The following is a 13,272-nucleotide window of genomic DNA, read 5'->3' as shown; positions in this document are numbered from 1 at the left end:
ACAAGGGGGAACAACTCAAGTCTGGGTATCCAGCCCGACCAAGTCGATCGGGCTTCTTTAATATCAAACGATGTAAAAGTCTTGTGTCCCAACCCATACCCAATAGACGCCCTTGTTGCTAGTACCCTGATCTCACTGGTGATGGAAAAACCCCCAAATCCACCTCTCTTTGGCCCTGGCTATTGACCTTCTATGCTTAGTCCCATAGGGACCAATGTCGTAGGCCAGAGTCATCGACTCCGACTTCCAACATCTCCAAGTAGAAGAGAGCACATAGCATAGCCATCTCATGTACTGGCTGTGTGGCAGGTGTCCGTCCTTGTCAAGCCTGAGCAATAAAAGTAAAACTACAATGGGAAGGTTAACAAACGGTAGAGATTGAGGACGACAGCGTTGACGCCCTGCCCTTTGCCCCCTTTGATGATGATGATGATGATGAAGAAAAAAGTCAAAAATGAAAACTCCCCAACGGCCCCCAGAGCCCAAATGCTGCCCTGCCTGGCCCGTCTGTATGCAATGCCCATCTTGGAAAACCCTCCTGTGAACCAACCCACAAGCCTAGCTGCTCTCTCTGCGTGGGCGAAACATTGCTGCACACGCACCCACTGTGAATTCTCGAAAGATGCTTTCCTCTTCTATCTTGAGAAGCTCTTAGCCACTAAAGGGGGTGGGGGGCGAGCGGGGTGTGTCGTATGTGATTTGGTGTATGTGTAAGAGCGTCGAGTGAAAGGTAGGATGGGGAAGCGACGATGTGCGTGTTGTAACCATCAATGATCTTGTAACTCTTGGGGTATTTCATCGAAAACGATGTCAGTCGAATGTGGTTTACTCGGGGTTCCACTTGCGTTTTTTCTGAGCCTGTCCCTGCACATCCCAGTTAGGAACTATGTGACCTCAGTAGCAGCTGCGCGCACGAACAAGAAACCAAGTTAGCTTGTAAGGCTGCGCGAGTCGGAAAGGCCGTTACGTGCCCTAGAAATGGGATCTTCCTGGTCTGCCGTTGCCACTGCTGGGCTGGCTGGACTGGGTCCCATGATTGGTTCTTTTGAAGTGAAGGATCGGGTCTCCAAAGGCGGGCGAAGATGCGACTGAGGATGCTCGTTGGAGCTTGCCTTAACTCTCGACTGCTGAGCCACATCCCTCTCCCGATTCTTCTCCAGGAGCTGACCGCCAAGGGTCGCACACTTGAGAATGGTCTGGATCAGGTGGTTCTGCTGCAGAGGCTTCGACAAGTACTCGTCCATCTGTGCCTGGATGCATTTCTCGCGATCACCCATCATGGCGTGGGCTGTCAGAGCAATAATGGGAGTACGATGCGAGCCCAGGCTGCGCTCGTACTCACGAATCTTGCCTGTTGCCTCAAAACCGCCCTATTGGGGTGGGATTAGCTTGCTATCAAAGATGATCAAGTAGCAATAGAAATTCCGGGACTCACCATGATTGGCATCTGAACGTCCATAAGAATAACGTCGAACTTCTTCACCTTGATGGCCTCAACGGCCTCAAGACCGTTGCCAACAACTGTGACCACGTGGTGGTACTTTTCGAGGATCTTGACAGCAAGTCTCTGGTTGACCCGGTTGTCTTCCGCGAGAAGAATCTCGAAAGACTTGGTGTTGTCGGCCAGGGACGGCGTCGCGCGATTCTCGAGGGCAGGAATCATGCCGTTGCCCAGATCCACAGCAGTGCAAGGCGTAGTCATGTATGATGTGATGCCCAAATCCAGGCACGACTTGAGGTTCACGTGAACGACAGGCGCCAGGAGTACGATAGGCAGGTACTTGAAGTCATCCACAGATCTGAGCCTCCTGGCGGTATCGATGGAGTCGACAATAATGACATCGTACGGCATCGCCTGAGCATCGCGAACGCTGGTGAGGATGGGGTTCTTCTCAGACTCGACAACAACTGGTTTGAGGCCAATCAGAGACAGCATTGTCTCGATCTGCTCTCCGTAGCCAGACTGCGACTTGTCGACAAAGAGCACCTCGTGACCCTTGTACGGCTTGATTTGCTTTTCGATGATCTCGACGCCGAGATCCGACAAGCGCACTCGACACGTGAAGTGGAACTCACTGCCTTGACCATGTTGGCTCTTAACCCACAGGTCGCCGCCCATGAGCTTAACAAGGCGCTTCGAGATTGACAATCCGAGACCGGTACCGCCGAACTTTCTCGTCATTGAGCCGTCGGCCTGCTGGAAAGTGTCGAAAATGAGGTCAAGCTTATCCGCGGCAATGCCAATACCTGTGTCCGTAACGATGAATTCGATAGCGTACTGGTCAGGACCGCATGCCCAAACAATAGGATCGGCCTTCTTAATGGTCAGACTGACCTCGCCGTGTTCCGTGAATTTGATGGCGTTTCCGACCAGGTTCAGAATGATCTGCCTGAGACGGAATGAATCTCCAATGACGTGGTCTGGTACGGAGCTGTCGACTCGGTAGGTGAGATCGAGGAACTTCTCGTTTGCCTTGACTGCCAGTGTCTTGAGCGCATTGAAAACCGTTCCTCGCAAAGTGTACGGGATCTCTTCTATAACCATCCTGCGTGCTTCAATCTTGGATAAATCCAGAATGTCGTCAATGATGGTAAGTAGACTGTTCGCCAGACTGTTGACAATATTTAACATCTCTCGTTGATATTGTGTCAAATCCGTATCCAGTGTCAGCTGCGTCATGCCGATAATACCGTTCATGGGTGTACGAATTTCGTGAGACATATTTGCCAGGAATTCGGACTTCGTTTTGTTGGCCAGCTCTGCCGCCTCACGAGCTTGCGTATTCCTCTGGATACTGTCCCGTAAATTGGACACCATCTGATTGATCTTTCGTTTGAGTTCGTCCATTTCGCCAGAAGCTTCTACTTCGACAAGTTTCGTGAAGTCTCCGTCTGTTGCTAAGTTCGTAATGTCCGAGAATGCACGCACTTGAGTTGTCTGATGAAGCAGTCAGTCGTTGGTTCTGTGATGCAAAGACTCAATGTCATGGAATGATTCGCACTTACCAAATTACTAGCCATGGTGTTGACATCAGTCGTGATCTCGCGCCAACGACCCTTCAAGCCGGCAGGGTCTGCCTGCGCGCCCATCTTGCCATCGACGCCGACATCCCTGGCCACTCTTTGCACCTCATTACAGAAGTTGGAAAGCCTGTCAACCATGTTGTTTATCGTTTCTTTGAGGACGAGTATTTCTCCTTGGGCTTCAACCTCAATTTTCTGGCTCATGTCGCCATTGGCAATGGCTTGGGTGACGGTCGAGATACTGCGGACCTGTATCGTAAGATTTGAGGCCATGGTATTGACATTTTCGGTGAGATCCTTCCATTTGCCTTCCACGTTGTCGACTTGGGCTTGTCCGCCGAGCGTACCATCAGTGCCGACTTCCCTGGCGACCTTGCTGACCTCAAAGGCGAAAGTGCCGAGGCGGTCCACCATGGTGTTGATGGTGTTCTTGAGATCGAGGATTTCACCTCGGACGGGTACTCTTATCTTCTCCGTAAGATCGCCGTTCGCCACAGCCGTTGTAACCTTGGCAATTGCGCGCACTTGTGTCGTCAAGTTCATGGCCATGCCGTTGACATTCTCGGTGAGATCTCTCCAGGTTCCTTCGACATCATGAACAGTGGCTTGACCACCAAGCCTGCCTTCCGTTCCTACCTCTCGGGCAATCTTGGTCACCTCGCGGGCAAATTGCTGAAGTTGTTTCACCATGGAGTTGATAGTAGACTTGAGATCAAAGATTTCTCCCCTGCAATCCGCTTGTACGTTTTGTGTAAGGTCGCCCTTGGCCACAGCAGTTGTTACCTTGATGATGTCTCGTACTTGTGTTGTCAAGTTGTTTGCCATTGCGTTGACGTTGACCGTTAGTTCATTCCACATGCCTTTGACTCCTTCGACGTCGGCTTGACCACCGAGGATACCTTCAGTTCCTACATCGCGAGCTACTCGAGTGACTTCGGAGGCAAATGTTCGTAGTTGGTCTACCATGGTGTTGATCGTTTGTTGCAGTTGCAGGATTTCTCCTCTGGCGGGGCGTTCGATTTTCTTGGTCAAATCACCGTGGGCGACGGCAGTGGTTACCGATGCAATTTCTCGCACTGCAATTTGTTAGTAGAGTTCTAGGTTGCGAATTGCGCGTAATGACTGACCTTGGTCCGTGAGATTTTGGGCCATAACGTTGACTGGAAATATCCGTTAGCAGAGAGACTCGAAAATCATGGGCCACAATCTAGGCGCACCATTGTCCGTCAACTCCTTCCAAGTACCGTCGACACCCTCGATGCGAGCCTGTCCGCCGAGCAAACCCTCGGTTCCGACCTCGCGGGCGACGCGGGAGACTTCGCTTGAGAAAACCTGTAGCTGATCCATCATGGTGTTGATTGTCCGTTTAAACGTGGTGATTTCAGGGTCCATTTCGACGGTATTCATGCGGACCTTCTTGGAAAGGTCTCCGCGCGCAACGGCCGTGACGATCTCACCAATCTCTCGTAGGGCTTTCTGGAAGGCTTCGTTCGCCTTTTGGTGCTTCCATAGTTCCCGTTCCAGAGTCGCAACTCTCTCTTGTTCGATCTTAAAGAAGGCCTGTTCCTGGAGTTCCTTTTGCTCAAGGAGCTGGGCGGATACGCTGCTGATTTCCTGTCTCGCGCTAGAAATTCCTTTTTCCTGGTCAAGTACCTTCTCTTGCAAGCTCTCCAAGGCTTCGTCAGTCAGCGGGCTGTCTGCGAGGCTCGGATCGGCTGTGGCGGTACCTTCGCGTTGGAACTTGGTGGGCCCGGTAGCAACGGTGCGGCTGTTGGAGGATGATGGTGATGCGCCGTCGGAATCGTCGCCAAAGAGGGAGCCGTGGACTTCGTTGGGCGTTTCCGGGAAGGCTACAGAGGCGTGGGCTCGACTCTCGAGCTTTTCGATTCTTTGGGCAAGCTTGGCAAGCTCGTTCTCGAGGCTACGCTTGGCGGGGGTATCTCGACCCGGAAGCTCGATCCGCGCGTCAATCTTGAAGGGAAGGGACATTGGCGTCGTGCCATCAGCGGCGAGAGATTGCACAATGGCCGCGGCAGCGGCCAATGCTGAGTCGTCGACCATATTGAATTATTGTCTATGGGTTGAATCTGAAAGCAGAGCAGAGAGGGCGCTGCTTGTGATGTTGCAAGGCGGGGTTTGTGGATGGTCGAAAATATGCAGGCCGAGGCTGGAGAGTTTGGATGGGGAGAGGGCGGGCGGGTATAGATCAAGAAGAGTTGTGGTCAACCAGCAGCATATTAGCTCAGTGAAGGCCTGGAACCAATGCGAATATCGAAAACCGGTAGCTATTGGGCAGAAGCCAAGCCGTTCAACACTCGCTCGAATCTCGTCGACCCGATGTGTCAAAGACGATGATGCTCCTTTTTTTTTGTTCTGCGGAGCGAAGGTGGTTGGGGGGGAAGTTGGGAAGGGGAGGAGTAAAGAAGGAGATGGTGTCGGTGGGTTGGCAATATGAAGCAAGAGGATGAGGAGTGGGAAGAGCAACGAGGCGAGCAAATAGCGAGGAGACACGCCCCGAAAGTGGTCAGGCGGATAAGGTAGGACGAGTGAGCTACTAGAGGCTAGAGGTCGCAAAGGAGCAGAACAGAGCGAGAGAAAAGAACTACTGCGTAGAACGTACAGCGCTCTGTAGTATTCGTAGGTGAAGAGGAGATAAGGCGGAACGTGAAGTACCTTGGACCGGGGGTTGGACGGATACCACAGCGGGTTAAGGAGGGCGGATGTAGGGATTGGGGTGGGATGGGACGGCGAGGGGGATGCTTGGGAGCAGAGGTGGGGAGCCAGATTGGTTGATGAGGCGAACGGTGAATTGGTCGTAGGACGAATGGTTCTTCTGGCGCAACACTTGGATTTCCCTTCTCCCGCTCACTGCTATTTCCCCTTTGCATGATTGGCGTTGTTTGGCCAAGCTGTCGCTGGTTGGACACTGAACGTTCAGGGAGAAAGAGAGAGATACCTATTCATCGGCACCGTCTCTATGTGTACCTACGTTACAATGGATGGATAGGCTGATAGGGTAGACACGTAGTCGGTACTCGGGATGCGCATCGAAAATCATTGCATTAAGATGTAGATTCTACGCCTAGACGGTGAGCTGCAATGCGCCTGGGATCACTAGAGATGGAGGAGAGGCTCCCCCGTACTCGGTACCTCACGGAGCAGGTACTTGAGGAATACATCAGAAAGTCGAGGGTGCAAAATGGGGCACAGAGACGGCGCTAGTATAAGTCGGTCCAGCCTTGCGTGTACTTTGTGCCGCCAGAGTTGCGGCAATCGGTACATGCTGAGTCGAGTGAATCCCGGCAGCACCCAAGAGGCACCCGGCGAATGAGACGGATGGATATGGGGCAGTTCTCCGCCAGGGGGGGCCACGAAGGACTCTCTCGCGCAAAGCAATTCGCTCCTCCAGCCCGCGGCCGACATGGAATACGAATGGTGATCGGTCGACCATCTTTCCTAACCCAGCGCAAGCGTCGACGCCCCAAAAGGGGATTGTCAGAGGTCGACGGTGTGCTTGTCCCAGGCCGTAGGCAATTTCAGAGATGGACATTGGCTTGAATGGCTGTTGTGCCCCTCCTCCTCCAAGACCGGCTTGTCTCTTGCAACGTCAGTGGAAGGATAAACAAGTATCAGAATGTACCTATCCAGGTCAAGGGATAGGTAGTGCCTCGTACGCACCCCGTGGGCATTAGACATACTCTCTATCCATATGTCGCTCTCTCTCTCTCTCTCTCTTTCTCTCTCTTTCTCTCTCATCTCTCACCTATCACTTAATTGATGAGCAACACTGCCTCTCGGCATCTCATCGGTCTCGAAGCCATGTGCCATCATCAATAGCTACTGCCTGCGTGCCTGCCTTCTCGCTCACTCCGTCCACAGTTCCATCTCAGACACTAGGAACGGTCGATGCTAAAGACAGTATCAACAGCCCACCCGTGCATCTCAAAGTTCCGTGACCACCGCCTCCCTTTCCACTGTCCGTCCGTTCCCCTAGGCTCTGGGTACCTTACTGACAGGAATGGGACGGGGGCCAGACTAACCGTAACTACCTTAGTCCAGACGGTCGGAATGAGTCTACTCCTCGTCTGGCGATTCTGCCGTGGGGAGTCCACGCATTCGGCCTTGTCGACCGTTGCCGCCACCTGACCACCTTGCCTGATATCTCATCTCGCAGTCTTCGTATCCCGTCATCCTCGAGCCGAAGGGCTTCCGCATGCTTCACCACATGTATCCGTGCCCGCTCTCCAATATCTGCTAGGCGAGAGACAAAAAGAGCCGTATCGTAAGGGAGATGCGTGCTAATAGCGTATCCGTATTCCGTACACTACACCACCACATCAAATGCTCACAGCAGAGGTCTGCAGGGGTGCAGAAGTGCTACTTGCTACTCCCTCGACCCCGGTCTGTCAGCGTGTGTTCTCCTGTGGCCTGCCTGCGAAGTATGTAACGACAGAGTTGGTACCTATCCGTGGACTGTACGGATAGAGTCCTGTGGCTTGTGGCTGTTTGGGCACTTGCAGCAGCGCTCCCGAGGCGGCCTAGCGCTACATGCTGGACGGGCGTGACGGGCGTGACAGGTTAGAACCGTTTTCTCTCGCGATTGGTGTGGGGAAAACCAACGCATATGCCCACGGTGGAGAACCTGGTTGGATGGATGCTTGCTCGAAAGTTAAGGTGACTTTCTTCTCCTCCCGCCAAAAAGTTGCGCCTCGGTTTTCACGGAATAGGGGTCTTGAGACTGAGCAGATAAAACACCACTTGTTGCTTCTCTCCAGACTCCCAGACTCCCTCTCCAAGGTTGACGTCGTTCCTCATGCTGCCACACCACGAGGGTACCACGGGTATCCGTACGGTGTATCTGACGAGTTTCCGGAGCTGGAGCACCGGCGATTGGTAGCGACGATGGTCTCCGTATGGAAAGGCAGGGTAGTATTTCTCAGCTGGGTGACGGCGGGAGGCTCCTGGCCGCCCCCATCCACGATTTGACCCGACTCCCATGGCCACCAACAGCGTTGCTTTGCATTCCCTTCTCGTCTCCACAACGGTAACCTGCGGCGCTCGCTCCTCCTCGCCGCTGTCCCTCTGCAACTGCTACGCTGTGCCGCACATGGCGGACCTGCCAGCCGCTGTAAGCCTGTGTCCATACGCCGGTAATACGGATACCAACAAACTTGAACGGCGGCGATTTCTTAGGTAAGGCATGCCTCCGCGGCCCGCTTCAGATCCAGGATCGGGTCCAGAGTGGGCGAGTCCACGGTTCAGAGAGTCGAGAGTCGAGATTCGATAAATCCGGACAGGCCTAGCCGCCCGGCTGTCACATGGCTCATCAGGGAATGCCCGTGCTTGGTTTGCCTGCCCCAACCTCACCTCTCTCCTCTGCATTATTTGCAAGCATGGGAAGTTGGGAACCATTTCCAGATCTCACAGCTGATATCGAGATCGAGATTCCCACGATGGAGATGGCGAATATGCCCTTAGTCAAGCTCATTTTCGTATAGAATAGGGATAGTTGGTCTTGTATCGCTTACTTGACTGTGGTACTCTCTAACAGAGGCCAGCCGAGCAAAAATACTGCGTCTCTGCAGGTCAAAGTACAGATGGCTGCGGATAATAGCATCCAGAAGCAGCGTGGAGAAGGCTGCTTTGTCTCTGTGAAGCAGGACGGCTCAGCATGTATGGATGTTGAAGACGCCTAGGTAAGGTATGAAGTAAACAGTGCCAGAGATAAGCACGCACGTGATACTTATCTCTCTCACCTCAGGTATCTTTCCTTCCTTCCTCAACCATCAAATGTGCCTCCTTCCTGCATCTGTGCTGGGCTCCTGTGGAAAGAAGAGAAAAGAAAGAAAGTGCGAGCTAACTCACTGTGAAGCAAGTGCCAGGGGTCCAAGGTCAGGGATCCTATCGTCCCATCCCGATCCCATTTCTCTCCCTCTCTCCTACGCGGTGCACCTTCCTGTCTTCCTCCGCCCAAACCAAAAAAAGAAAGGAGCGACACACTTTTTTTGACTTCCCTCAACGGCCCTTGCAAAATTTGGGGGACTTGGGGACTTCTCGAAAAACATCGAGTGCTCGGCAAGTCACCGTCCGTCGCCCCGCCCGTTACTTTTAGTTTGAGCTTGAAGTTTGCTCCGGTCACTGCCCAGGCGTGCGGCATGCCAGTCTGCCAGCCTGCAGGGAGTCATGGATGCCCACTCCCCTCCCATTCTCAACGTCTGACTTTCACACTACGGTACTAATGCCCACCTTGACCAACGAACGACACCGTCAGAGAACCGGCCACTGCGATCGTCAGGGTCAACTCTCAAGGTTTCTACCCGTCAAGAACGACTGTCCGGGACGCCGTCCAAAGATCGACGCGCAACGCCTTCTTCGTCCGTTTCAACATCTCGCGTCGCTCATCCTTTCATTACAACCGTATCGCCGGGATGCCCTCCAGAGTTCTACCATCCCAGATCTCAGGCCTCCAACCCATGAGCCCATGCAGCCATGTTGCCGTGGTTGCTCAACGTCCCCTACTACCGCGCCCCCGCGTCCACTGTGGCCCTTTCCCCGGAATCGGATCCTCAGGACACCGGCCTGGTTGACAGTCGTTGGACAGTCCTCGTCAGGAACCAAGACGAACCAAGACAGCCCAAGTTCTCACTGCTTTTGGGCTGTATCTTCTGTGCTTTTCACCGAGCACGCCTCTGCCTCAAAACCATTCATCGGCTCGGGCTGTCCTAAAGCCTAACATCAACGGCGGTACGGGTACGGATCCTAGGAAGCTGCCGCCTGCCGAGAAGCCCAAGCCATCGACGTCACTGTGGCCCAGGAGATCTCTAATCTGATTCGACCTCAAGCCACACCGCCCTGCACCGAGAGCGATTGTTGACTCGCGAAAGCTACTGGCTCAGGGAATGCCCATTCTTGGTCTTAGCCTAGCGATCGCTTGTCCAAGAATACTTCTGAATAAACGAGGTCGATGCCAGTCTCGAATTCACTCTCTCCCCGAAGATGTCGTCGATGACTCGGTTGAGCCAGCCCGAAGACCTTCTTGGATAATTCCAGTCTGGAACTTCATCGACCATCCCACCTTTGCTCGCCTCAAAGCCCAGCCGGCCACCCGCCATTTTCCAGGAACTGTTCAAAACAGAGGCTGAAAATGGGTCTGGGCTTAATGCTGAACCCCTATTTTTCATGCACCTTTTGCCACCCTGCATGCTAACCAGATTAACTTTACTGGCAGGACCCTCGCCGAAAGCTCCTTCATTGTGCCTTACGCCATAAGCCAAAGCGATACAACTAGCTCCCATGGCACAATTCAACTGGACATTTGACAACAACCAGTATGGAGCAGGCTTCACCACCGTGCCACCAAAGTATGACGCCTCAGGCCGCAAGCTACTGCAGGTTGCTTGGTTGTTACACAGGCGCCAATGAACCCGTTGTTCGTCCTTTTTCTACCGCCTGACCGATGATATAAGTCATTGTGGGCGGTGTGCCAGCCGGACATTTTCCGACTACGCCAGGCAGACCAGACCGCTTTCGCAATTCGATAATATTTATTTTGGTATTGATCAAGTCGACTTTGGCCTTCGTTAGCAGATACAACATACATTCGTAACACGATTGTTATCACGGATCGTACTGTCGGTTCCTGGAGACTGCGTAAGTCGAGCCTAATTGTGCACGTAATCGCTACCAGCATGGTCCTAATAGGCATGGCCTCGAAACCAATTGGCAACTTTGGGTTGCGTTTGCGAGGGGCAATCCTCAACTCGCGGTATTCGCAGCCCGTTTTCCCAAGCAATCGTTGAGATTGAAGAGGTCTACTCAAGCCATGCGCTTTCGTAACAAAAGCTGCTAGGTGTTTCCTGGCATCTGCACCTCAAGATCTCGCGCCGGCCACATGGCAACCCTCATGGAGCAGCCAAAGCATTGTCTTTGCCTTGCATAGCTGCTGAAAATGGAGATCGCGGTTGCACGATGCCGGGCCATGGGACTGTTCAACGTATCATATTCCGAGCTCCAACGAAGGACCCTGCAGCAATAATTGACTCGTATCAGTGCCGTGGTTAGCACGCACCCAACCGTGAGTCGCGACTTTCAAGGGGTACCATCTCCGCACTAACCGTCCGCCAAGCCATGACCCGACCAGCTTCACAATTGTTCTCAACGGAAACTTTCTTGCGAAGCATCAAGCCACACACAAGTCTCCGACAGTTGATTCAAAAAGAAGATCGAGTGGAACTCACCTTGAGACGGTCATAGACAACCTTGGGCAACGGCGACTCCGTGAGCCACCAACGTGACCATTTCTTTCTTCCTACAGCGCTAAGGCTAGAATGACTTTCTTCTGGATCACGGATGCGTTCGTCTCCCCCCACTCGTCTCATCCAGTGAAAGGATGAAGTCTGGTATCCTTGAACAAGATCGGGGGGCTCGGCACACTTGCCACTGCAACCCGCATCCACCAATCTATGGATTGTCCGCCAGTCACCGCTCCAAGCGTACGTTTTATGTCGGCGACAGGTCGCTTCGCCAGCAGACGTTCCACTAAATCGGTGTTAACCGATGAGAAGGAATGCAAAGCCTTCCATTGTCTTCTGATTGGTCTGTTGGTCCCCCTCGTCGTTGCGGTTATCCTGAATGGGACCCGTTACGCTGGTCCAACCATAGTTCTGGTAAGGGTTCGTGCTGCGAGCTTCTCCAGAACAATGTCACGTTGTCGAACTTCCGTTCCCACGACGGTGGATTGGATAACAGAGCCACGGCGAAAGTCCAGGGCCAGTCGCCAAAGAAAGGTGTAAATCCGCTTTACCCTCCCTCAGCAGAACTCGCGAATGCTCTTTCGACATGCCAGCGGCGGTTCTCTCGGCCGGCTCACGTCGGAGCTCACTCGGAGGTATTATGGCTTTGATACTCGCGGTCAGCCTCCGTCCTCGACCCGTCTATACGCCCCGTCCACATCAAGCAGCGCAGCTGATACCGCAGTGGTGATTTACGGATTTACGTGGATGCTGAAGTTTCAGGACACATAGCGTCACACAACGTGGAAGATACATTACGTGCTACCTAGTTTGGCGGGCACTGGGAGGGCTCAATCCCACTTGGCTATCGATAAGTGGTGCTAGCCAAGCCTCTCTCTCACGCCGTCGACAACTTCGCCCGAGTCAAGCTCTTGTTGATCGGGAGCAGCAGCCTCACTCATCAACGTTATGGAACCGTCCTCCCTTGCAAGAGGGGACAACGGCTGCCGAGGGCGCCCATCCGTTTACGGTCTAAGAATGCAGACGAGGGTTCGTTTCTACGGTTCTCTTTCTGAGGGCAATCGCACTTCCCTCCAAATTCTGGGCTCTAAGCAATGCTTGGGCAACGACAACTCCAACCTTCCACATGCCTTGAAAACTACAACCTCGAGGCCCAAGCACAGGGGGTCATCCTAGGAAAAGAATTCAACTGCACTCCACCCGCAACCCCAACCGACAGCCAACGACCCAAGGTATGCACTCTTGCAGTCTTCATGCAAGTGCAAATCGCGCGCAATCGCAAAGCAATCACGATCTTGCTCCACGCAACGTCATCGAAGAACGAGCTTAGAGTTGCCATGACACAGCGGACTGCCCGCTGGATTCGGAGAAAATATATCTCTGACCTGGCACAAGCTCCCTCTATACCTTTAACTTCGAGACCATACCAGGCGGGCCCAGCTTCCCCAGGATTACCCAAGACTCGACAAGCCAGGCAGAAAGCGTATACTTTGCCTATCTGAGCTCTCCGCAACCGTAGGCGTCCGGCCGTCCCATGCTATCAACTTACTTTTCAACTCCAGCCCCCAAACCCTGTACCTAACCCAAAGGCGGACGATCGTAATAACCCCTTGATGGCTTAGGTTGAAGTTCACAACACGTCGAGCGGCATTTTGAGTTGGTGACGTGTGCTTTTTTCACATGCGTGCACGCGACCATGGTTCGGTTGAGAGAATTGAGCCAGGGAGAGAAGGGGGCGCATGAGCGCTTCGCGATGCCCTCAGCCGACTGAGGATATTGGGCCTTGGAATATGAAAGCCTTTTCTTTCTTTTCCCTCTATTTTGGCTTCCACTCCGCGTCAGGAATCAGGCCAGGGGCCTGTTCGATGGAACTGTCCCGGTTGACCCTCGCGGCGTTTGACTTGGGCATCGATGCACCGTAACCTTCCACCCGCCCCCCCTTCTAGGTCCTCTACCTCCCAGGGCCGTTCTCAACCGTTTCTCGAACCTCTCCGCG

The 13,272-nt window shown here is 53.4% G+C and overlaps 1 protein-coding gene across 1 annotated transcript; it reads right to left on the bottom strand.

Moving 5' to 3' along the window:
• Positions 1-929: 929 nt before the first annotated feature.
• Positions 930-5,085, bottom strand: NIK1 (histidine kinase osmosensor; the record flags this gene model as incomplete). Its single annotated transcript, XM_065756454.1, has 5 exons — positions 930-1,370; positions 1,436-2,938; positions 3,007-4,100; positions 4,152-4,184; positions 4,242-5,085. 5 exons carry the CDS (start codon positions 5,083-5,085, stop codon positions 930-932), a joined length of 3,915 nt encoding a protein of 1,304 aa, XP_065614823.1.
• Positions 5,086-13,272: the final 8,187 nt, after the last annotated feature.

Source organism: Colletotrichum fioriniae (genome assembly GCF_027942845.1).
Source record: "Colletotrichum fioriniae strain IMI 355084 chromosome Unknown scaffold_2, whole genome shotgun sequence".
Taxonomy (NCBI): domain Eukaryota; kingdom Fungi; phylum Ascomycota; class Sordariomycetes; order Glomerellales; family Glomerellaceae; genus Colletotrichum; species Colletotrichum fioriniae.
Note: the sequence above shows the minus strand (reverse complement) of the source record. Positions and strands in the feature narration are given on the sequence as shown.